This window comes from Bufo bufo, chromosome 2 (genome assembly GCF_905171765.1).
Source record: "Bufo bufo chromosome 2, aBufBuf1.1, whole genome shotgun sequence".
In the NCBI taxonomy this organism is placed as follows: Eukaryota; Metazoa; Chordata; class Amphibia; order Anura; family Bufonidae; genus Bufo; species Bufo bufo.
The window spans coordinates 715939261-715964315 of NC_053390.1; the positions used below are offsets into that span (position 1 = coordinate 715939261).

Genomic DNA, 25055 nt, shown 5'->3' on the forward strand with positions numbered 1-25055 from the left:
GAAAAATTGTGAGTGAGCCCACTCCCTTGGATGAGAAGCAACCCCACACATGAATGGTCTCAGGATGCTTTACTGTTGGCATGACACAGGACTGATGGTAGCGCTCACCTTTTCTTCTCCGGACAAGCCTTTTTCCAGATGCCCCAAACAATCGGAAAGAGGCTTCATCGGAGAATATGACTTTGCCCCAGTCCTCAGCAGTCCATTAACCATACTTTCTGCAGAAGATCAATCTGTCCCTGATTTTTTTTTTGGAGAGAAGTGGCTTCTTTGCTGCCCTTCTTGACACCAGGCCATCTTCCAAAAGTCTTCGCCTCGCTGCCATTCCTGAGCAAGCTCTGCACTGGTGGCACTCCGATCCCGCAGCTGAATCCTCTTTAGGAGACGATCCTGGAGCTTGCTGGACTTTCTTGGACACCCTGAAGCCTTCTTAACAAGAATTGAACCTCTTTCCTTGAAGTTCTTGATGATCCTATAAATTGTTGATTGAGGTGCAATCTTAGTAGCCACAATATCCTTGCCTGTGAAGCCATTTTTATGCAATGCAATGATGGCTGCACGCATTTCTTTGCAGGTCACCATGGTTAACAATGGAAGAACAATGATTTCAAGCATCACCCTCCTTTCAACATGTCAAGTCTGCTATTTTAACCCAATCAGCCTGACATAATGATCTCCAGCCTTGTGCTCGTCAACATTCTCACCTGAGTTAACAAGACGATTTCTGAAATGATCTCAGCAGGTCCTTTAATGACAGCAATGAAATGCACTGGAAAGGATTTTTTGGGATTAAGTTAATTTTCATGGCAAAGAATGACTATGCAATTCATGTGATCACTCTTCAAAACATTCTGGAGTATATGCAAATTGCTATTATAAAAACTTAAGCAGCAACTTTTCCAATTTCCAATATTTATGTAATTCTCAAAACTTTTGGCCACGACTGTACACTTATACACACAATGCTGTCAATCACCGATAACACCCCCCTCCTGTACTGATAGGTATTCACAGGAGCTGGAAAAAGGTGAGATGTAAATGTAACAATTACAGGTTTTACTGAATCTTTTCCCACAAAACTATACATCAATCTGCTCAGCTCCTGCTGCTCTATAACATGGTGCTGTCAGATTGCATTGCATTTTGTGGTGACAGGTCCTGTTAATTCCTTTCTAGGTCCCCAGGGCTGACTGCTTAGGTTAGTTTCACACTAGCGGCAGGGGACTCCACCCTGCCGCTAGTTCACGCCCCCGCCCCCATTGACTATAATGGGGGCGGGGGCGAAGTTCCGGCGGCGGCACTCCGGCTGGCTGTTCCAGCGGGTGAACAGCCTGTCGTATCTGTCCTGCCGCTAGTTCATGGACCTCCGCTCCGTCTTCATTGACTATAATGGGGGCGGGGGCGAAGTTCCGGTGGCAGCACGGCAGCGCACCGCGAGAGGTAGCCGGACTAAAAGTACTGCATGCAGTACTTTTAGTCTGGCTGCCTCTCGCCGTGCGCCGCTGTGCGGCTGCCGGAACCCTGCCGGAACCCTGCCCCCATCCCCATTATAGTCAATGGGGACGGAGCGGAGGTCCGGGGGGCACACGTGAACTGGCGGCACGACGGATCCGACAGGCTGTTCACTTGCTGGAACAGCCAGCCGGAGTCCCCTGCCGCTAATGTGAAAGTACCCTTAGAGTTTAATCAGTCTCTGATCGGGTCACTGGAAATGATGGAAGAGCCCCCTTAGATCATGCTAATGCTGTGAAGCTCATTAGCTATCGGTTATAATATAATTTGTTATTACATGTGTTTTGGTGCTTTTTTCTCCCCACTGACTCATAACTGGTATAACAGGTGCCTATCAGGTACTTGTTGCGTTTTAATGGATAGTATAAAGCAGTATGCTACGCTACTCTGACCTTCAAACCCAAGGTAAAGTAATTAGTATGAACAGCACCCCCAGTCCATTGTAAATAATTGAGAAGATGCTGATCAATATACAGTAGCATGCATTTACCGGAGGATGAGGACACAGGCTGCCACAAGGGAATAGGCCATGAGCGTTCCAATGGACATCATGTCAACCAAAGCTTTTAGGTCAAACAGAAATGCCATTATAGCTATGGGGAAAAAAAAGTGACATGTTTTAGCACTAACTAGTTACATAACAGTAAGTATAGGCATACAGTTAAAGGGCACTTCTCACGTAGAACATGATGTCTGAGCTGCAAGCAACATGCTACAGAACAGGAGGAGCTGAGCAGAGTGACGTATAGGTTTGTGGGAAAAGATGCAGTATACAGACTGCTCAAAGGATTGATATACAAGTTATACTAAATCTTTTCGAACTAAAATATATATTTTAATCTGCTCAGCTACTCCTGCTCTATAATATGCTTCAGACTGCACTGCATTTTCAGTATGACAGTTTCCCTTTAAGAGCACCATCCTGATAATTGGTCTCTTCATAATTACATGTCTTTTAATTGGATGTCAAGATATTTTGAATTCTAGCTGGTAAATGGGTTGATATTTACACTAGCCTAAGAGAAAATATCATATAGATTATAATATGAAATCTACACGATAAGAAGATATTGCTTACACTCCTGAACATTGAAATTGCAACACCAAGAAGGAGAAGTCATGGACATATGGAAATCACTGGTAGACATGTTAATGATAGGCAAGTGATAAAAAATGGAAACAAAATACTTAAAACATATTGATTTGTTCAGTATCCAGTATGAGCACCATATGCTATCAATGAGCTTATTAATGGTTATCTGAGGAATGCTCTGCCGCGCTGAATGCATTTTAACACACAAAAAATCAAGATCTGCTGCTGGCCGCTACCATTGCTGACTAATGATGTCCCAGATGTGTTTAATAGGCGACAAATCCAGAGATCCTGCCAGCCATCTATTTCTGTTGAAAACTGGCTCCTGGGACACTTTGGAGAAATGGCCATATCACTGGCTCCACAACCAAATTAATGTAACTTCTGTTAGTGTACCTGAAATGAAGACTAGAGGCTACTGTACATTATGCCACCCCACACCATAATTCTGGGAGTAGGTCGGGTGTGGTGTTCCCTTGTGAAGGCCTCTTCATGGCGTTGCCTATCTGGTGTCCAGGACAACCTCCAGTTATCATTGCAGCCAAGACAAAAGCAAGACTGATCACTGAAGAGGATAGACCTCCATTCTAGCCTCGACTGCTATTTTGACGTGTGCCATGATAGCCTATGAGAGTGGTAGTGGGAGGTCAATGGAACACCTGTGGTAGGACATCAGTCTTGAACTCCAGTGTCATGCAAATGTCTTCTGATGATTTGTGTAGACACTGTTTGCTGGCCTATGCTTGGGATGTGGCATCCAATTTCACTTGAGGTACAGAATGGATCACTACGCGCCATCCTTCTAATCATACAATCCATCCATGGGGAGGTTTGCCTTTGTGCACCTCTTGATGTAATTGCATTTCATCACTGTTCTCCCAACCACAAGACATGCAATGTTGAACAAATATGACATCTTGGACTAGGCGCGTAGCAATATGCAGAGTGATAAAACAAGGTCTCTCAGTTCAAAGAATCTGCTCCTCTCGGTTTGTGACAAGTGGTAATAACTGGCACGTTGACAAACCAGAGACATCACACAACATCTCACACGACTTGATTTGATTTTTGAGGTTTCATGTGGCTAAAAAACGTTGCTTTCAATCTTGCTTTTATGCCCACATGCTAGGTGCTTGAAAATGTTATTTGATCATTTGCAGATCTTAGCAACACCTGCTACTTCCTCGATTTGCTGTTGTAGTATCAATGTTGAGGAGTGCGTATCTCAAAAAGCATTGCAGTAATAATTTACAGTATATCGTAGTGCTAACAAGTTGATGTCTACTAACTACAAGACTAAAAGTGGTTGGGGTAGCGTCATCCTGGGTCACATAGCACACGGTCTCTTTTTGGTGAGTCTCTGTTCTCTTTTTACCTATACGGCATTTGACTTAGGTTATATTTTTCACCTGGTCTTCACTGGGGTTTGTTTTCTATTTTCCATGTTGCACTCGCAATACAAACCCTGCTCCATTGCCGTGTAGGTTCATTTTTGACTGCTGACTCATTTAACCATGTACCAAAATATATATGTTGATCAATGGAATGAAATATTCCATTGATCAACATATATATTTTTTACATTTGCTACGTGTGCTATCCCAGGGTGGCGCCCCTTTTTCTGCTCCCATTCACTTTTTAATGGCATATTATTTACTTCTTTCTCTATATACATATCTTTTAATCATGTTACAATAAAATATATTTATACTTTTAGTACTATGAGCTCCTCTCTCTTGTTTTTTCGCTTATTTCACTCGGGAGCTAGTACCGAGTTACTGTTACGGGTGTCCTCTGTGGCTATATCAGGTGGACACTGTTTTCCATATCCCATTTGGACACCCTTGGTCTTTTTTGTTTTTCTAACTACAAGATTACATAACCAGATCTCTATGTAAATTGTGAAGCATTTTGGGGAGAATTTATCACTGCATTCCAGAATTCTGGCTTTAAAAAGCCAAAAATCGTGCTTATGTGACTTTTTGAGCTTATTTGCACAAGATAATTGTTTCTTTTTGCATTTTACCACTAACTCCGTTTCTGAAAAGTTGGTAGGAAAGTGGGCCTGGTTAGCAATGTTAATGGGTTTAACTCCAGATTTATCACTGTGTTTTTTTTTCAAAGTTGCAAACTCACTCCACTAGGGGGTGCAATAAAACTGGAGTAGCATTTCTAGGCAAAGGTGTTAGTTTTAAAGATGTATAAAATTTAACAAACAACATGTAACATTTGATAAATTTTGCGCAATGCGTGCCATTGGAACCCTAGCTTCAAATATTAACCCCATGATAAGCTGTGTTAAAAAAAAAACCCACAGGGAAACATCATCTTAATATGATAAGATAACCTTTTGGATTACAAATAAATACTATAAGTAGAACACACCAAATAAAATACATGCAAATTATACTTTTCAGACTCCGAACCAAAGAAAAATTGTCAATAATATGAAACACTTTATATGCATATAGAATCACCATGCTATGTTTATTTGAGGAAATGTTTTATATACTTTAATTTTATATATATATATATATATATATATATATATACTGTAGTTACCATTTTAGTACTGTTTATAGCTGTAAATTTGGAATATCATAGACAACCATAGCATGATGTGCATATGGCAGAGTTTATTATCACATAAGCAAAACATTCCCACAACTCTCCAAAGTGTCAACAAATGTATGGACCTCCAGTTACTGCCAGCCATACTTATAATAAATATATAAAGGGACTCCAGGCAAAGTGTTGTGGCCCAACTGTGGCGAGTGTCAGGAGAGGGCACCTGGAAGTACACATACCGTACATACCCTGCTATGGCCGATTTACCTAAAAGGAGAGTGCATATTGTAGGATATCTATTCATTACAGCAGGACTTCCCAAATGGTTTCCACTACAGCCTCACTAACCAGAACAAAGTGATGCCACCACAGGTTAAGGTCCATGCATAAATCAGAGATTGTTGCAGCTAGAGACAGATGTATGCAGCAAATCAAAGCTGTGCCTAAGGCCCATATCCATTTGGAAGCCCGCAAATCGTGGATCCGCAAAGTACGGATGCTGCAAAATGCGGACCACTGACCCACTGAAATCAATGGGTCTGTAAACAGCATGCGGATGGCACATGGACCGCATCCATACCTTGCAGATCCGCAATTGCTGACTGCAAAACAGATATGGTTGTGTTTAAGAGGGCTAACCAAAAAATTGGGGCACTTCAACCTGAATTACATTGGGAAAAACACTGAACTGGGGGGGGGGGGCAGGAGGAGTATGAAAGAGTTTTCATTAACACTTGGCCATTATACACTTAAGAATTAATGAGGAATGTGGAGTCTATACTAGTACTCTCATCACTGGAGTGACTATCCAGTCCAAACCTATGATTTGTGTCATGTATAGTCAACATACTGTCCGTTCCTCCCATGCATCCCTTAGTTCCTCTGCTGAAGTCTCCTATCAGACTCTTTTCAAGATAGCCACCAGCATCTCAGACTTCACCATCAAAATCGTTGTAGGAGAGTTTTGGACAAGCCCCTCATTAACTGACCTGTGGAGGGAAGGGGGAGTCTTGTCTTAGACTTTTTACAGCAATCTACATGGGGAAGTCTGAGATACTGTAGTCATGGCCATCTTGAATAGAATCTGAAGGGGGACCAGAGCGGAGGAACAGAGACCGCATTGAAGGAACAGAAGACTCCAGGTATGTTGACTAGACTTGTGTCATGAATGGTCAAATTTTAAAGGAAATCCGTCACCAAAAAAATAAAGTGTAATCTGTAGGCAGCATGGTATACAGCAGGAGGAGCTGAGCAGATTGATGTATAGTTTTATAGGAAATGGTTCTGCAAAACTTGTAATTTATATATTTATATTCCTGCCTATGCTGGGCTTTGAAGTCCAGGAGGCGGCCCTATCAGTGATTGACAACCTTCCCTCTATGTATACAGAGATAGCTGTCAATTACTGATAGGATCGCCTCCTGCACTGCAAAGCTCAGAAGAGCAGAAATTTAATTGAATAAACTACAAGTTTTACTGAATCTTTTCCCATAAACTTTATATCAATCTGCTCCGCTCCTCCTGCTCTATAACATGGTGCCTGCAAATGACATTATATTTTCATGGTGATAGGGTTCCCTTTAAGTTTGGACGGGAGGGTCGCTTTAAGAAGCTTTTATAGTGATATGGTACATAAAAATGTACCAAATGTTATTGTTGCACTTAACACGTTAAGTGCACTGTTGTAATTAACACAGCAAAACCCAAAATGCTAAGTTAAACGATACTGCAGCTGTGTATTTCATGTCATTAACATTTGGCATATCCATATATAACGTGTTACTATAAAAAGGAAACTGAAAAAAAAAAACATATCTTTCCTCTATATGGTTGTTATGCTGTACACATGTTGCCAATGTTAATTTTGCATCTAATCATGTACGGTATCTCTCCATTTAGTCAAAACTGGAATATAGCCTTTTTACAGCACATGTGTTTTTACTTAAATTGTTCTATACTATTTTTATTACTATTGCTGTTCTTGCTGTAGGCCTCACATGGGGAATGGTGTGGTATTTGAGATATGCAATTCCATGTATTATAGCAAACTTAAAATCCCTCATTTCAATGCCTGGAATGAAACGTGAAGCTTTAGCATTAAATACTATACTAACTAGATGTGTTGGGTTGACAGCTTGGATAATTGCAAGGAAAATTCACTTTAATAAGATTGTTTGCTGGCAAAAACGTGAAGGTTTACTTAGTGACTCAAGGAGAGATGGAAACGCTGACAGCAAATGTGTTACATTCTACAAATTTGTGAATAAAGTAAATATGCCCGACCTCTACACACAATGCACCTCAGTCATAGAAGGCAAAATGAGGAGTTGAGTACATTGAAGATATTCATCATGTCATGTTAGGATTCATAGAACAAGGTGGTGTGCATTTGAAAGTTGGGTCATTAAAAATTACGTATTCTTCAAATCATGTTTTTATATTAAACATTTTATTTTTTTTAATTTCGGGGGATTTAAAAAATTTTCAATGCCACTATTAGTAGTTAAAAAACCTAAATCACGCCATTTTCTCATTGGCCAATAGGCCTAAAATATGTCAAGGCTCCCTGTTCTGTACAGGTAACTTATCTCATTGTCATCACAGGCAGGATTAAAATGATAGATATCACTTATATAAAGATAACAGCTTATTTACTCCCTACAGGTCATACAGCATAGAAACATCTCTCACAGAAGTCAATGAGGTCAGCTCCTGTCCATTGTGTCTATGGCCCACGGTGGCTGCTCTCAAAGAAAAGGAAGACTTGACATATTTTAGTCCTAGTGGCCAGTGTGAAAACTGTATGACATCAGAATTTCTTAAAATATAGTGACATAGAATTTTTTTTTGTTATGATTTAGGTCATTTTTTGATGACATACAGGGGTGCACCACCAATGAGGCCAGGTGAGGCGATCCCCTCAGGCAGCACCAGGTAGAGGCAAGGAAGGGGGGGGGGTAGCTGAAGGGCCATGGGCAATGATCTCTTTCATTGTGAGATATAGACAAATAGGGGGGGGGACGTCGTTTCAGTTTTCGCCTCAGGCAGAAGAAAGGATAAGTGCACTCCTGATGACAAGTTACCTTTAAATGATGCATCAGGTGGTTCCTTCTACATTTGATGGGACCCAAATTGGCCCTATAAAGGAACAAAACCTCCAAAGATTCACACAGTGATAGCAAATATAGGTGTCATGGATATGCATTGTTTGCCTTTTATAACAGGGGCCCATTGGAGCAAACAATTTGTGATCAGAACCTATAACCAACAAGCTTGTGATGTCATGAATGATGCATCGATGACATCAGTTTCATGGTTATTGGTTCAATCCATAAAATGCTTGCCTGGTGTATGCCTATTTTATCATTTCCACCATGAACCTCATGCAATTCATGCATGCAGACATAATATATTACAGAGGAGCATTTAGAAACAGAATATTTATTACAGTTATTCCAAAAATGCAACTTTTGCCTCTTAAATTAAAGGGCATCTGTCAGCAGATTTGTCCCTATGACACTGGCTGACCTGTTACATGTGCACTTGGCAGCTGAAGGCATCTGTGTTGGTCCCATATTCATATGTGTCTGCATTGCTGAGAAAAATGATGCTTTAATATATGCAAATGAGCCGCTAGGAGCAATGGGGGCGTTGCCGTTACACCTAGAGGCTCTGCTTTCTCTGCAACTGCCGCGGTCTCTGCTCTTTGATTGACAGGGCCAGGCAGTATAAATGTGATAACGCCTGCCTGGCTCTGCCAATCAAAGTGGAGAGGGTGCAGCAGTTGCAGAGAGAGAAGAGTCTCTAGGTGTAATGACAACACCCCCATTGCTCCTAGAGGCTCATTTGCATGTATTAAAACATTTTCCTCATCATGTTTGGCACATATGAACATGGGACCAACACAGATGCCTTCAGCTGCCAAGTGCACATGTAACAGGTCAGCCAGTGTGATAGGTACAAATCTACTGACAGACGTCCTGACTTACATGCAGAGAAAGACACAAAGCAGATCCCACGGACAACCTTGCATGCAAACCACCACGAGCCATGATCTTCCTTTTCACATCTTACCAGAGATCACACCAGCTGTCAGTGTGGCAGCAACTGGTGACTGCCGTCGACTCACGTTGGAAAGAAATCTAAATAGTAAACCGTCTCTTGCCATGGCAAACAGAATTCGGGGAAGAGGAAACATAGAGCCCAGCAGGCTAGAATAGAAAAATGATGAATGTTGAAAGGCTGCTCTTAGCACTAAAGAACTACATGGGTGTAAAGTCAGCAAGCCCGAAGTGAGAGGGATTGAAGAAATGATGACAACTCGTGTACCCTTGACTACCACAGGATCTTTGTTGCGAGGGCTGTGTTTGTAATTTTACCCAAATTATCAATCTCATAACTACATGTGGTTTTCAAGGGTATGTGGTTAAAACCTTTTCATGACAAAGGAATAAAGTAGGCTCTAAAAATGGATTCAGGATTTGAAATGGAGCAAAGAAGGTCGACAGGTTCAGGGAATCAGGAGAAACAGACATAACAACCAAACCACGATGTCATTATTAATACAATCTACATTAACATGTACACATTGGTTTGTGCCATTGACTCCTGAGCGGTCTCACCTGCCACTGCACCAGACGAGAGGGTGGCAATTACAGGAGTCTTCGTCTTGGGACTGATCCGAGCTAGAAATCTGAAAAGCAACCCATCTTCCGCCATAGCATAGATTACGCGAGGCATTGGGAAAATGGATCCGAGCAGACTGAATAGAAATCAAACACATGCAACACAGCAAAAACACCGGTCATGCAAGATTGTGAGAGAGAAATTAATCAGTAATTACAGTCAATAAGCCACCACCACCATAGTATACAAAAGCCTAGAGTGTTAGCCCTATACCTGCACCCAGACCATTGGCCTTACATACAGATGTAGCAAACCTTATCTTGACATTTAACATGTCAAATACTCAACCGCAGCAAACTTTAGATTGACATTTAACACAGCAAAAGTAAAAGTTTGCAGTAACTGCAATTTAAAGAAGCACTCAAAAATGTTTATTCTCTGACCTGTTAGAAAGGTACATGATGTAATCTGTAGTGAAGGTAATCTTCTTACCAGTGACTGTATTTGTGAGTTATACCCTCACTTCTGAACCTGGGCAGTGTCATGTGACCAGCACTCAGACTTTCCAAATAAAACAGCGCTTTATGTGCGGACAGGAAGTCAGTTTCTCTATGTATTCCTATGGGAGCCTTAATGTCAGTCCCATAGGAATATACAGAGAAGTAACTGACTTCCTGTCCTGTGTCAGTTGGAGATCATAGTGTTAGTCACATGACACAGCTGAGGTTCAGAAGGGAGGTTATAACTCACAAATACAGTCACTGGTAAGAAGATTACATTCGCTACATTTTACATCACGCACCTTGGTGCAACTTTAAGTGTCAAGTTAAACACTGCTATATCTGTATATTATTATTTGAAAAGTTTAATGCCATGCAGGGGGCACTCTTTTATCTGTTTGACCATTTAGACCAAAGTTTTACCCCTGGTCTTTCAAGACGTTCTCCACCTAAATTTTTTTAGAAAAAGGGCATTGATACTGCAAGCTGAGATGAGGGTTGGCATTAGCGTGAGATGATGGCTGCCAAGAGGCATTTCCCATGTCTGCAGTCAGTGCCAATCCTATTTTCAGCTGACTAGCTAAAATATGTCTGACAGTCCGGTTGCTAAATATGTACTGTGCTGGTGTTGTCAGGCAGCAGCAGGTCTCACTTTAAATCAAGCATATTTGTCAATGTAATATACAGCACAGAAGAAGCAATTAGGCTTGGCAGGACATAACATATCCCTTCATTGCCTCTGAATTCTGCAGTTATCATATTTTTGTAAAAGCAGATGTAGGTGGAGAACGTCTTTCACTATCCCCAACAGTTCATGATTTAAAGTCTCAATCATAGGGAAAAGATGGACAGTCAAGTAGGCTATAGGGGCTGTCCATGAAACCTACTGTGTCCCTAGTCCAAATGGCACCATACTGTAATCTACTGAAAGGCAGGCATATACCAGTAACAGTAGTGTAAGGCCTGATCCAGATGACAGTCTTTTCTGTCCATGTGCTATCTGGACTGCACAGCGCATAAATCCATTAAAGCAACTGGTGCAACTCACACATCAGTACAGAGACTCATTCACTAAAGTCAATGAGTCTGGGGGGAAAAAATGGATGCCCCCTAATGCCATATGGACGCCCACGTATGTCTATGTTTTGTGGACGGAAATCAGAATGCCCATCTGAATCTAATATGACTTTCTTTGTAAATGTGCTAATATGTATATGAATAAATGTTTCTTATTTCAGATTAAAAAAAAAAATTAAAATTGGCACAGAGCAAGGGGCGGTATAAAATAAAGAAATAAAAATTAAAGAGGACCTCTCACCTCTCGTGACATGTCTGTTTTAGCAATTACTTGCATTCTCTATGTAATAACAATTCTGAAGCATCTATTCTTATGACTTTTGTTTTACCATCCCTTTATTATTCCCACTAGAAGTTCATGAATGAATTGCCTGCAGTTTGCCATTAAGGTCCAAATGGGGGTTACCAGTTGTCTGACACTGGGAGCACTGATTGGATAATGTCAGACTGTGCAAGGATACACACCCAACTGGTAACACCCAGCTGTATCTTAAGTTCAAACTGGCCATTGCAGGTGATTGATTTTTTACTTCTTACAGGAATAACAAAGGAATGGAACAATATACAGACATAAGAATAGAGGCTCCACAATTGTTATTACATGTGGGATACATGTCAGGAGAGGTCCCCTTTAATCACCACTTAAATGTCTCCCCGCTTCAGCACTGCCACTCCGGTCCCAGTTGCTCCAGTCTGCAGTGGTCACATGCTGTTTATGAGTCACATGAATGCTGCAGCCAATCACCGCCCTCCGTAGTCATGTGCACTGCCGGAGCAGTGGAACATTTAAAAGGTGAGTACGTTTTTTTTTAAATTTTATACTGTCACCTATTTTATGGCAATTTCTTAAAAATCTTGGAAAACCGCTTTAAAAGTCATCCTTCAAATATGAACTGTTGGGAACTTCAGGCCAAAACCTGATAAAACATGACATAGAGTACAGACTGTAAGAACGTTGACCCATGTGGCCAAAGCATATTCAGTTTAAAAACATGTGATTCACTGAATGCAGAATAGTTTTCCATTTATGGCTATTGTTACGGCAAAAGCACATTCCGATGTGTGCATTATAGAGTGTACATCTGCCATATAAACATGTAATGCTGTAGAACCAAAAAGCACAAACGACAATGTAGATAAGGTGACCATATTCCTATAAAATTACTCAGCTAGATTCCCATGACTTAAAGCAAACCTGTCATGTTGAAAATGCTGCTCTATGAGCAGGAGGAGCTGAGCAGATATAGTTCTGATGGGAAAAATCTCCTATCACTTGTAAATTATTCTAATTTACTAATTTAAAATGAGCCTAGCGGGTGAAGTCGTTAGTAATCAAGTAGGACTGCCCACTGGACTCCTAAGACTGTTAAAGGGGTTATTCGCTTAGGAGCTGCCCAATCCTCGAAAACCTGTGCCCAAATAAAATAAAAAACACTCTCCTGTCTGCAGTCCTTCCGTTCCCGTGCCATGGCCTTGTTCCAAATCACTGGCCTCAAAGGGTCACATGTGCTAGAATGCAGGACCTGAAGTGTGGAGGACCCGCAGCAGCCAGGAATGTTGCTGCAGTGCACAAATGGTGGGACTGCAGACAGGTGTCTTTAATTTGGGCTCAGGTTCCGAGCATTGGGTTGGCCAGCTCCTTGGCCAGACAACCCCTTTAAGTCAATAAATCACAACTTAGGGCTCATTCAGATGCCCGTATGCTGTCTGCAAAAATGCGGATCCTTTTTGGGAGGACAGTTCAGCGTGTCCACAAAAAAGCGGATTGCATTCCGCATTTTTGGGGACCCATAGACTTCAATGGGGCCACATCCTGATTTTCACTGACAAGCATAGGACATGTTTTATTTGTTTTGCGAAGATGTAGAACGGAAGAAAAGGGCCCCATAGAAGTTAATAGGTCTGCATCTAATCCGCAAAAAAAAAAAGATCCGCATTTTTGCGGGCAGCATACGGCCGTCTGATTGAGCCCTTATACTGAATCTTTTACAAAAAACTGTACATTTATCTGCTAGGCTTGTCTTGTCCTTTAATATGCTGCCAGAGTATGCTCATCAGCTTCCCTTTAACTAGAGCCTATATTCTAGACTGTAGTTTAAGGGGGGAAAAAACACACCCAGAACACACCTATATCTATTGTCATTGTCACCTGGTACTGAAGTATTCTATTCTGCCATTTTAAGGTATACTGTCAGCTCCCATTGGGACTGGTAACCTGCAGCTAATGAATTACTATTCATTAAAGGGAACCTGTCGCCATGAAAATGCAGTGCCATCTGCAGGCAGCACGGTGTAGAGCAGGAGAAGCAGGGCCGATGGATGGGAAAGATTCAGTATACTTTGTAATGTATTCATTTAAACTTCTGCTCTTTCTGAGGCTTAGTCCAGTTGGTGGTGAAACCTTTTATCTGACTGTGCATACGCACTATAGACAGCTGTCAATCAAGGACAGGACCGCCCACTGGACTCCTAAGCCCAGAATGAGCAAAAACTAAAGTGAATATAAAGAAAATACAATTTAAATATAAAATTAATATAAATAAAATCTAACTAAAAATGATACTGAATCTTTTCACAAAGGTATATATCAGTCTGCTCCGCTCCTCCTGCTCTATGCATTTTCAAGGTGACAGGTTCCCTTTCATTTATTACCCCATATTACTAATGCACAGCTAGACAGGTTTGCTATTCATGAGTTTGTAAAAGCGGGGTGACACCACTTGTAGGAGTTGTTCTTTTCTGAACATAAACTACTTGTCAGCTGATAGGATGAAGTACTTATTTACGTCTCTGAGACCCCCACACATTAGGAGAATGGGGATCCAGTGATCCTTGGTCACTAATTCAGGGCAGGAGCTCCATGGGATGGCTCAGTCTGCATGTGCAGCTCCCAGAACCCATTGCCAACTAAGACAGCGGTGAATCAGTGATCAGGTATCACCAGGACCTCATTCTACATTCTACCTGAAATGAGGTCCCAGACAATGATCTTGAGGACCACAACTGTAGGGAAGGGGGTCAACTGTGGATGTCTGTTGCGTGGATTTAGTGCAAACCTATGTGGGTAACCCGTAAAATAGATGACATGAGCCATATGCTCACAAGGCCAGAACTTGAGAATGTATTCTCCATATTAGAAGAAGCTTGTGCCTAACCCAGTAATAAAGGCAATTACTAGCACAAGTCACCGTGGAGTTTACCTGGTTGACAGCGCACAGAGGGACCCGACAGCCACTACGTATTTAGCAGGACCCCAGCCAACATATTGAAAGGCGACCGGGAGAGGACTCTTCTCATCTAACAGGTAGTAAGGCATCATCAATGTCAGGGCTGCTGACACACCAAAGTAGGCCATGAAGCACACCAGCAGGGAGGTCACAATCCCAATGGGTATTGCTTTTTGTGGATTTCGCACTTCTTCTCCTGCAAACAAGCGGGTCATAGTACATGTGAGAAAGATGTCGTGATCACTGGCTCCACGTGAACCATACATGCGTTATCTTCATGGCTCAGTATACATAATATCAGAACAGGTATAAAACAAACTAATGAGGAGAGATTGTAGAGTAAAAGCTAACAACCATAGCCGCTACGAACCCTCTCTGATTTGTAGCAAATCATATAGGGTAGAGGATTTCCTACTACATGGTATATTGATTAGATATGCCATGAAGTTCTGACATCTCTGGTCCTAAGAACGGGGCGCCCGATCCTTTATTCCCACTGAAGAAGTATTGGAAACGCACGGTCACTCTTATTTGTGGTGTATATGAGGGATGGAATCAGCTGTGGTGGGGACGCACTGAACAGTTTTTGTATTTCTGCCTATAAGGGAGAGTGACAATAGATGCTCACCTACCTGTCAGGCTAGGACCAGGGGACCAGGTTCTCAGCAGTCTGACCTCCAGAAATCAGACATAATGGTTTATCCAATATATCTGCTATACATGTTTATGGTGAGAAAAAATCCCTTTACATTTTCCCTAAATAGCCCAGGAGTAGCTATTATGTTTTAAAATATTAGGTGTCATACATAAGAATGTGCCAATGTTCACCAGTACGCCACTCTGCCATTTACCAATAAGCCACTGTGCCATTTACCAGTATGGCACTATGTCATTTAGTAATACAGGTGAAACTCGAAAAATTAGAATATCGTGCAAAAGTTCATTTATTTCAGTAAGGCCTCCTGCACACGACCGTTGTGTGCATCCGTGGCCGTTGTGCCGTTTTCCGTTTTTTTTCGCAGACCCATTGACTTTCAATGGGTCCGTGGAAAAATCGGAAAATGCACCGTTTTGCAGCCGCATCCGTGATCCATGTTTCCTGTCCGTCAAAAAAATATGACCTGTCCTATTTTTTTGACGGACAACGGTTCACGGACCCATTCAAGTCAATGGGTCCGTGAAAGAAAAACGGATGCACACAAGATTGGCATCCGCGTCCGTGATCCGTGGCCGTAGGTTACTTTTTATACAGACGGATCCGAAGATCCGTCTGCATAAAAGCTTTTTCAGAGATGAGTTTTCACTTCGTGAAAACTCAAATCCGACAGTATATTCTAACACAGAGGCGTTCCCATAGTGATGAGGACACTTCTAGTTAGAATATACTGAGAACTGTGTACATGACTGCCCCCTGCCGGGGGGCTGTGATCCGCACAATTAACCCCTCAGGTGCTGCACCTGAAGGGGTTAATTGTGCATATCATAGCCCCCTAAAAGAGATCAGAGGCTGCCAGGCAGCAGGGGGCAGACCCCCCTCCCTCCCCAGTTTGAATATCATTGGTGGCCAGTGTGCGGCCCCCCCTATTGTAATATCATTGGTGGCCAGTGTGCGGCCTCCCCTCCGTCGGCCCCCCTCCCCCCCTCTATTGTAATTTCATTGGTGGCCAGTGGGCGCCCGCCCCCCCCTCCTCTATTGTAATTTCATTGGTGGCCAGTGGGCGCTCTCCCCCCCCCCCCCCCCCCGCCCGATCATTGGTGGCAGCGGAGATTCCGATCGGAGTCCCAGTTTAATCGCTCTGGGGCTCCGATCGGTAACCATGGCAACCAGGACGCTACTGCAGGCCCGGTTGCCATGGTTACTTAGCAATATTACAATATTAGAAGCATCACTTCATACTTACCTGCTGGCTTCTGCGATGTGTGTCCGGCCGAGAGCTCCTCCTACTGGTAAGTGACAGATCAATGCGCCACACAGACCTGTCACTTACCAGTAGGAGGAGCTCCCGGCCGGACACACATCGCAGAAGCCAGCAGGTAAGTATGAAGTGATGCTTCTAATATTGTAATATTGCTAAGTAACCATGGCAACCAGGCCTGGTTGCCATGGTTACCGATCGGAGCCACAGAGCGATTAAACTGGGACTCCGATCAAAATTTCCGCTGCCACCAATGATCGGGCGAGGGGGGGGGAGAGGGGAGGGCTCCCACTGGCCACCAATGAAATTACAATAGAGGGGGGGAGGGGGGCCGACGGAGGGGGGGGGGGCGGGGGAGGGGAGGCCGCACACTTGCCACCAATGATATTACAATAGAGGGGGGGGGCGGGGGAGGGGAGGCCGCACACTGGCCACCAATGATATTAATACAATAGAGGGGGGCCGGGGGGAAGGGAGGCCGCACACTGGCCACCAATGATATTAATACAATAGGGGGGGGGGGGCGGGGGAGGGGAGGCCGCACACTGGCCACCAATGATATTCAAACTGGGGAGGGTGGGGGGTCTGCCCCCTGCTGCCTGGCAGCCCCTGATCTCTTATGATATGCCTGGCAGCCCCTGATCTCTTATGATACGCACAATTAACCCCTTCAGGTGCGGCACCTGAAGGGTTAATTGTGCTGATCACAGCCCCCTGTAAAAGATCGGGTGCTGCCAGGCAGCAGGGGGCAGTCATGTACACAGTTTGTAGTATATTCTAACTAGAAGCGTCCCCATCACTATGGGAACGCCTCTGTGTTAGAATATACTGTCGGATATGAGGTTCACGATGTAACTCATATCTGACAGTATATTCTAACATAGAGGCGTTCCCATGGTGATGGGGACACCTCAAGTTAAAATATACCATCGGATTGGAGAAAACTCCGATCCTATGGTATATTAACTCCTGACTTTACATTGAAAGTCAATGGGGGACGGATCCGTTTGAAATTGCACCATATTGTGTCAACGTCAAACGGATCCGTCCCCATTGACTTGCATTGTAATTCAGGACGGATCCATTTGGCTCCGCACGGCCAAGCGGACACCAAAACGACTGTTTTTTCATGTCCGTGGATCCTCCAAAAATCAAGGAAGACCCACGGACGAAAAAACGGTCATGGATCACAGACCCCGTTTTTGCCGACCGTAAAAAAAAACGGTCGTGTGCATGAGGCCTAATGCAAATTAAAAGGAATTGCATTAATGCAGCTTAAAATTAGAGTTTTGTGAAAAGGTTCAATATTCTAGGCTCAAAGTGTCACACTCTAGTCAGCTAATTAATCCATACCCCCTGAGCAAAGGGGACCTCAAAATTGTGATATTGCGGTTTCATAAGCTATAAGCCATAATCATCCAAATTATAACAAATAAAGGCTTGAAATATCTCGCTTTGCATGTAATGAGTCTATCTCATATGTTAGTTTCACCTTTTAAGTTGCATTACTGAAATAAATGAACTTTGCACGATATCCTAATTTTTCGAGTTTCACCTGTATGCTACTATTTACCTAAATGCTACTTTGCCAATTTACTAATATGCCACTGTGTAATGATTTTCAAATATACCACTGTGCCATTTATAGCTAGTGTTGGCAAAATTGCCCAATAGCCATACAAGGGCAGATTTCTGACAGAGAAGTTTTCTCCACTAGGAAGTGTGATAGACTGGGAGTACAGCTGTGTGCTGTGTTTCAGCGGAGAAGCCTGCTATTGCCAAGTCTTTTTCCTCTCAAGCTAGTGGTGGAAACCAGGAACTACAGAGGACTGTGAGTCCGACCACTTCACATGGACTATGCTTTTTTGTGTGTTTACATGGTGAAGTAAGCGAGTATTTGTTGAATCCATTTTGGACAAAATAAAAAAAGACTATTGTTTGAGCTATATCTGAAGCCACCATTTGAGCTGATCGCCACAATATATATATACAGCCAGGTCCATAAATATTGGGACATCAACACAATTTTACCATTTTTGGCTCTATACACCACCGCAATGGATTTGAAATGAAACGAAGAAGATGTGCTTTAACTGCAGACTGTCAGCTTGAATTTGAGGGTATTTACATCCAAATTAGGTGAACGGTGCAGGTATTACAACCGTTTGCATATGTGCCTCCCACTTGTTAAGGGACCAAAAGTAATGGGACAATTGGCTTCTCAGCTGTTCCATGGCCAGATGTGTGTTATTCCCTCATTATCCCAATTAGAATGAGCAGATAAAAGGTCCAGAGTCCATTACAAGTGTGCTATTTGCATTTGGAATCTGTTGCTGTCAACTCTCAAGATGAGATCCAAAGAGCTGTCACTATCAGTGAAGCAAGCCATCATTAGGCTGAAAAAACACAACAAACCCATCAGAGAGATAGCAAAAACATTAGGCGTGGTCAAAACAACTGTTTGGAACATTTTTAAAAAGAAGGAACGCACCGGTGAGCTCAGCAACACCAAAAGACCCAGAAGACCACAGAAAACAACTATGGTGGATGACCAAATAATTCTTTCCCTGGTGAAGAAAACACCCTTCACAACAGTTGGCTAGGTCAAGAACACTCTCCAGGAGGTAGGTGTATGTGTGTCAAAGTCAATAATCAAGAGAAGACTTCACCAGAGTGAATACAGAGGGTTCACCATAAGATGTAAACCATTGGTGAGCCTCAAAAACAGGAAGGCCAGATTGGAGTTTGTCAAACGACATCTAAAAAAGCCTTCACAGTTCTGGAACAACATCCTATGGACAGATGAGACCAAGATCAACTTGTAGCAGAGTGATGGGAAGAGAAGAGTATGGAGAAGGAAAGGAACTGCTCATGATCCTAAGAATGCCACCTCATCAGTGAAGCATGGTGGTGGTAGTGTCATGGTGTGGGCATGTATGGCTGCCAATGGAACTGGTTCTCTTGTATTTATTGATGATGTGACTGCTGACAAAAGCAGCAGGATGAATTCTGAAGTGTTTCTGGCAATATTATCTGCTCATATTCAGCCAAATGCTTCAGAACTCATTAGACGACGCTTCACAGTGCAGATGGACAAGGACCCAAAGCATACTGCAAAAGCAACCGAAGAGTTTTTTAAGGGAAAGAAGTGGAATGTTCTGCAATGGCCAAGTCAATCACCTGACCTGAATCCGATTGAGCATGCATTTCACTTGCTGAAACAAAACTGAAGGGAAAATGTCCCAAGAACAAGCAGAAACTAAAGACAGTTGCAGTAGAGCCCTGGCAGAGCATCACCAGGGATGAAACCCAGCGTCTGGTGATGTCTATGCGTTCCAGACTTCAGGCTGTAATTGACTGCAAAGGATTTGCAACCAAGTATTAAAAAGTGAAAGTTTGATTTATGATTATTATTCTGTCCCATTACTTTTGGTTCCTTAACAAGTAGGAGGCACATATGCAAACTGTTGTAATTCCTGCACCGTTCACCTGATTTGGATGTAAATACCCTCAAATTAAAGCTGACAGTCTGCAGGTAAAGCCCATCTTGTTTGTTTCATTTTATATCCATTGTGGTGGTGTATAGAGCCAAAAATGTTAGAATTGTGTCGATGTCCCAATATTTATGGACCTGACTGTATATTGCGGCGATCAGCTCAAATGGTGACTTCAGATACTATATACTGTATATATATATATATAGTACAGGTGACTCTTCATAATTACTAAGTAGCATATTACGCTCTATGCATTATGGTAACACAATAAGTGTTGATAAGTACATATCCATACACTACATAGTTGCCTCTACTCCTCCTAACTAGAAGAACGGTATTCCAGCTAGCTTCATTCAATAGGGCTATCAAGTACTCTGCCGTCTATTTAAAGGTCGTATGCACACTAGTTTTTACCAGTTGTTGCAATGCAGTCAAATCCAACGAAGGCATAGAAGCAAGTAGCTGCGCCAGCCAGCATCCCAGTCATGCCATATGGCATGAAACCTCCAGCTCCGTGTTTACTCGTCACATTTTCATATGACACGTAGTTGCTGAGAGAAGACAGAATATTAAGTCACACTGTAATTGTAATATTTCTAATGTACAAAAAATGTATTAATTTATTGTTTAGAAGATAAAAATAACACAATTACACTAGTTATAATAAGAATAATAATTGATACAAATAGAAATAATATAATGCAGATTTATATCCCCAAGAACAAAGCTATGCTAGTGACTGAACCCCCAAAATGTATGTAACTCTTTAATGAAGATGTATTCAGAGGTTTGTACTTTTACTTTAGAAACTTTTACAAAACCTTTTTTAAAAAAAAAAAAGTGTATTCGTTAGGCTACTTTCACACTAGCGGCACGGACCTCCGGCAGGCTGTTCCGTCGGGTGAACAGCCTGCCGCATCCGTCCTGCCGCTAGTGACCGTGTGCCCCTGGACTGCCACTCCGACCCCATTGACTATAATGGGGGCGGGGGCAGCATTCCAGTGAGACACGGCAGCGCACGGCGAGAGGCTGCCGGAATAAATGTTTTATTCCGGCAGCCTCTTGCCGTGCGCTGCCGTGCCTCCGCCGGAACTCCTTCCCCGCCCCCATTATAGTCAATGGGGCACACAGTCACTAGTGGCAGGACGGATCCGGCAGGCTGTTCACCCGTTGGAACAGCCTGCCGGAGGTCCATGCCGCTAGTGTGAAAGTAGTCTTAGGTTGTTTTTTTAGAGCCATCTGCCTCCACTGCCAACCTCTTCATCTAAATGGCAGTATAGTAATTTTGTAATATATTTTTTTAAGTGAAAGTTGCACCTTTCTCACTTTCTTGCAGGATGCAGTTTCCCTTAACCTGCCTTCAGACTCCCTGTAAATGTTCAGAAATCTCTTCAAGTGTAAAAGAGTGAATAAAAGACTGGGAGGAGGGAGATGCAGCTGCAGGTTCTGAGTGTTCCAGTAAGAGGGCGAGGTGCAGAGTGGGGTTGTGATTGGCTCGGAGAAAACCGTACAGCTCTCTCATCGCCCCAGCATGGGCCGACCTGCTCAGTGAGCATGGGGAGACAGCATTTTTCATTGCCCCGCATGTAATATGTGCATCTACAGTGGAATGAAGGTGATGGAGATTGTTTAGGAACGATAGTCTAGTTATGAGAGGTGATAAGGTTGGCATTGTCATTATTTGATAGAAGACCTACAGTAGTTGTTGGCATCACTGTACCATGAATTAATGTATTCATTCATTAATATACTGTAGATCTTACCCAGGTGGAGCTGAGATATTCTGAAGAAAGGACTCTGATATTTTCCAATTTTGTACATCTCCTTTCACAAATCCAGCAACCATGACAAACAAAAGGACCAAAATATTGACTGCTGTGAACACCTTGTTCACCCAGGCGGATTCCTTTACACCGAATGATAGCAACCCTATAACAGGTCAATGGACAGCAATGAGTAATTAGATAAACGGCACATCTAGACTGTGGCATTTTATGTAATTGGCAGATAGCTCAAGCATAAGGTGTTGTCATGTCCCTTTATTTCCCCATAAACTAACCTATCCCGCATGTTCGTGTCAATGGAGAAAGACAAGGCGTGTATATATATATATATAACACCCACACATGGAATCTGTAAGCTGAACAGTAATCTGGCTTTCTCAAGTATACTGGTATAGTCAATATAATCTTTCTGAACTGAGCATTTCAAACATAATCACGCTCCTCATTAGGAGAAGATTAAGGCATCAGTATTTCTGGACCTTGTGAACTAACTTTCTACACCCATGTGCTACAAACGTTTCGTCAATTTATCCATCACGCAAGGCAAATTATTATTGTAAATGGGTTATAAAACCTTCAGCTAGATTTTTTGAAAGAAAGATTACAAAAGCCAAAAAAATCTTGTATCCACCTCTAGGGAATCCAGAGTGAACCTCTATTTTAACTGCTGCACATTTTGTTATTATTTAAGTGGAAACAAGCATTCAGTTGCCTGCAGTGCCTCCACAGGAGAAATGAGGTATTACAGGATGCCATTTGAAATCAATGTGCTGTACATGCGAGATCCACCGTCCTATTAGTACACACAAAGCCCGGCCTAATCACACAGGACGACAAGTTACTTCAGATCACTGAGGTAGAGACCTACCTCATCCTCCTCTCTGCTCTGCTTGTCAGGGATTATGATCCTGAATACAGTTGAATCTCTATAGCAGGGATGCTCAACTTGCGGCCCTCCAGAATGACCTAATAGTTGTGGGCTGTCCAGGAATGCTGGAAGTTGTAGTTTTGCAACAGCTGGAGGGCCGCAGGTTGGGCATCCCTGCTCTACAGGAATGGAGTTAATAAAGTACAGAGAGGAGGGTGGGGGGGGGGGCTAATAAGCAGCAGCGCTTCTATCCAGTCGGCTACATTACCACAGTCTGTCCTGTCCCTCGTCTCTTTACTTCAGCTGTCTCCTCATGAACTCCATCTTTTCATTTTATTTTATTAATTCCCAGAGAACCCCATTAAGGGTCCATTCACACGTCCGCAATTTCGTTCCGCATTTTGCGGAACAGAATTGCGGACCCATTCATTTCTATGGGGCAGCACGACGTGCTGCCCGGATCCGGAATTGCGGATCCGCACTTCCGGGTCCGCAATTCCGATCCCAAAAAATATAGAACATGTCCTATTCTTGTCCGCAATTGCGGAACGCACATCGCCGATGTCCATGTTTTGCGGATCCGCAAAACACACACGGACGTGTGAATGGACCCTTACTCAGAATTCTCTAAAAATTTAATTTTTATTCCAGAGAACCCCTTTAAGCAGAAAGGAATCTAACTGTATACACAAAGCATATATTCCATTTATATCACAGATATTTCCACTCAAAGATAACCAGAAAACTACTGTTTTAAGAAATTTCAAATGGTAATTTGTTTAGACCTAAGATTCAATCAGTTGTGAGATCAATCATTACCAGGATCAGGGCATGGGAAATAAAAGCAAAGTACTTTACAACATAAAACAAAAGTGACCTGGAAGTAAATTTTTAAATCTTTGGTGTGCATTGTTCAAAATAAACTTGTACTTTATGAACAAGACTGGTTACATTATTGTTGTAGGTATGTATCTAAGGTAGATTAAAGGGGTTATCCAATCCTATAAAATGCCCCCATCATATGCCGGGCCCCTCACATTGAATATACTTACCTGGCTCCCCGCTCCCTACGCCACTCCTCTTCCCCCTCGGGGGAGCAGCCCATGGCAGGCGGGGACGAGCCTCCCTAGCGTCACCTGCGATGCTAGGAAGGCTCGTCCTCATCCCCGCCTGCCATTGGCTGCACCCTCCCGACACCGGATGTTTTCATCCGTGCACGGGGAGAAGCAGCAGCGGCTATGCAGGACCAGGGAGCCAGGTAAGTATATTCAATGTGACTGGCCCGGCATATGAGAGGGGCATTTTATAGGATTGATAACCCCTTTAAATCTAAAATGAAAGGTTGTATCTGATTGGTGGGGGTCAGCTATTTGAAAAGGCCGCTGTGCTCTGGTGAGCGCCGTGGCCTCATAGAATCCGAATAGTAAAATAAGTGATAACTATATGGGCAAAGCTACAAAACAACCCATGTACCGATCAAAACATTGCAGGTGATTCTCCATAGTTAACAAACCTCTCATGACCTTTATGACGTGTAGGTTTACTGCACCACAATGGTTTTAACATTGTCTCTAAACTAATCTCTGGCTTTATGTGACCCCTTTTTGTACTCCCCCAAATTATGGGGGTAATTTATTAAAAGGGCAAATTTTGTAAATCAGTTTTTGCTTAAGTTAGCCTTGGTGTATGGTGCTTCAAATTTATCAACATGGCAAAAAAACACCTATTTTGCTACTTTTTGAAGCCAGAATTCATTTGAAGTCAGAATTTATGGACATAAATGGAAGCATACTTACCTGCTCCCTGCCACTCAGTTCATACTCCATGGGTTACCTTTACTACGTTTGGGGATGCGTTACCACTGAGGCCAGTCGTTGGCTGCAGCGGCACACATGACCCCGCCCATACCTGAAATTTACATGAGATGGCCAAAGTGTAATGAAACTGGAACTGAGCAGTGGGGAGCGGGTAAGTATGTTTTGCATAAAATGTCCTGGAATATCCCTTTTAAAGTCAGATTCTTACCTGATAAAAGTAATATAAGACAAACTGCAAAAAAGTCAGGATATTCAGCCAGACCGGGAGAATTCATCCTGAAATATGTTCTAAAAAACTGACCAATCTGTTTCCCTAGAAGTTCATCGAATGTGCCACTCCATGCCCGTGCCACACTGGAGGTACCTGCAAAGATAAAGCAAAAAAGAGATGATTCAAGTAACCAGAACTATTATAACATCTTCTTGGACATTACCCTCAAAAACTGCTCTGTGATCACTGATCAGTGTAGTTACCTTCTCTATTACAGAACTGCTCTAAGTGCATGTGTGACTTCAGTGTCGGACTGGGGCGCCTAGGGCCCACCAGTGGAATTGATTTTGGGGGCCCAC

General features: G+C 42.7%; 1 protein-coding gene across 5 annotated transcripts in view; it reads right to left on the bottom strand.

Moving 5' to 3' along the window:
* SLC7A2 (solute carrier family 7 member 2) overlaps nucleotides 1-25055 on the bottom strand; it is a 122674-nt gene that overhangs the window by 21242 nt on the left and 76377 nt on the right. For 4 of the 5 annotated variants that reach the window (XM_040418786.1, XM_040418785.1, XM_040418788.1 and 1 more), the window contains exons 3-8: nucleotides 24694-24849; nucleotides 21780-21945; nucleotides 20431-20567; nucleotides 14577-14799; nucleotides 9796-9935; nucleotides 2003-2105 (exon numbers count right to left, since the gene is read on the bottom strand). In XM_040418786.1, the coding sequence (XP_040274720.1) occupies nucleotides 2003-2105; nucleotides 9796-9935; nucleotides 14577-14799; nucleotides 20431-20567; nucleotides 21780-21945; nucleotides 24694-24849 (925 nt within the window). Of the gene's footprint in view, nucleotides 1-2002; nucleotides 2106-9247; nucleotides 9385-9795; nucleotides 9936-14576; nucleotides 14800-20430; nucleotides 20568-21779; nucleotides 21946-24693; nucleotides 24850-25055 lie in introns of all 5 variants that reach the window. The other variant, XM_040418789.1, reaches the window with a different exon arrangement.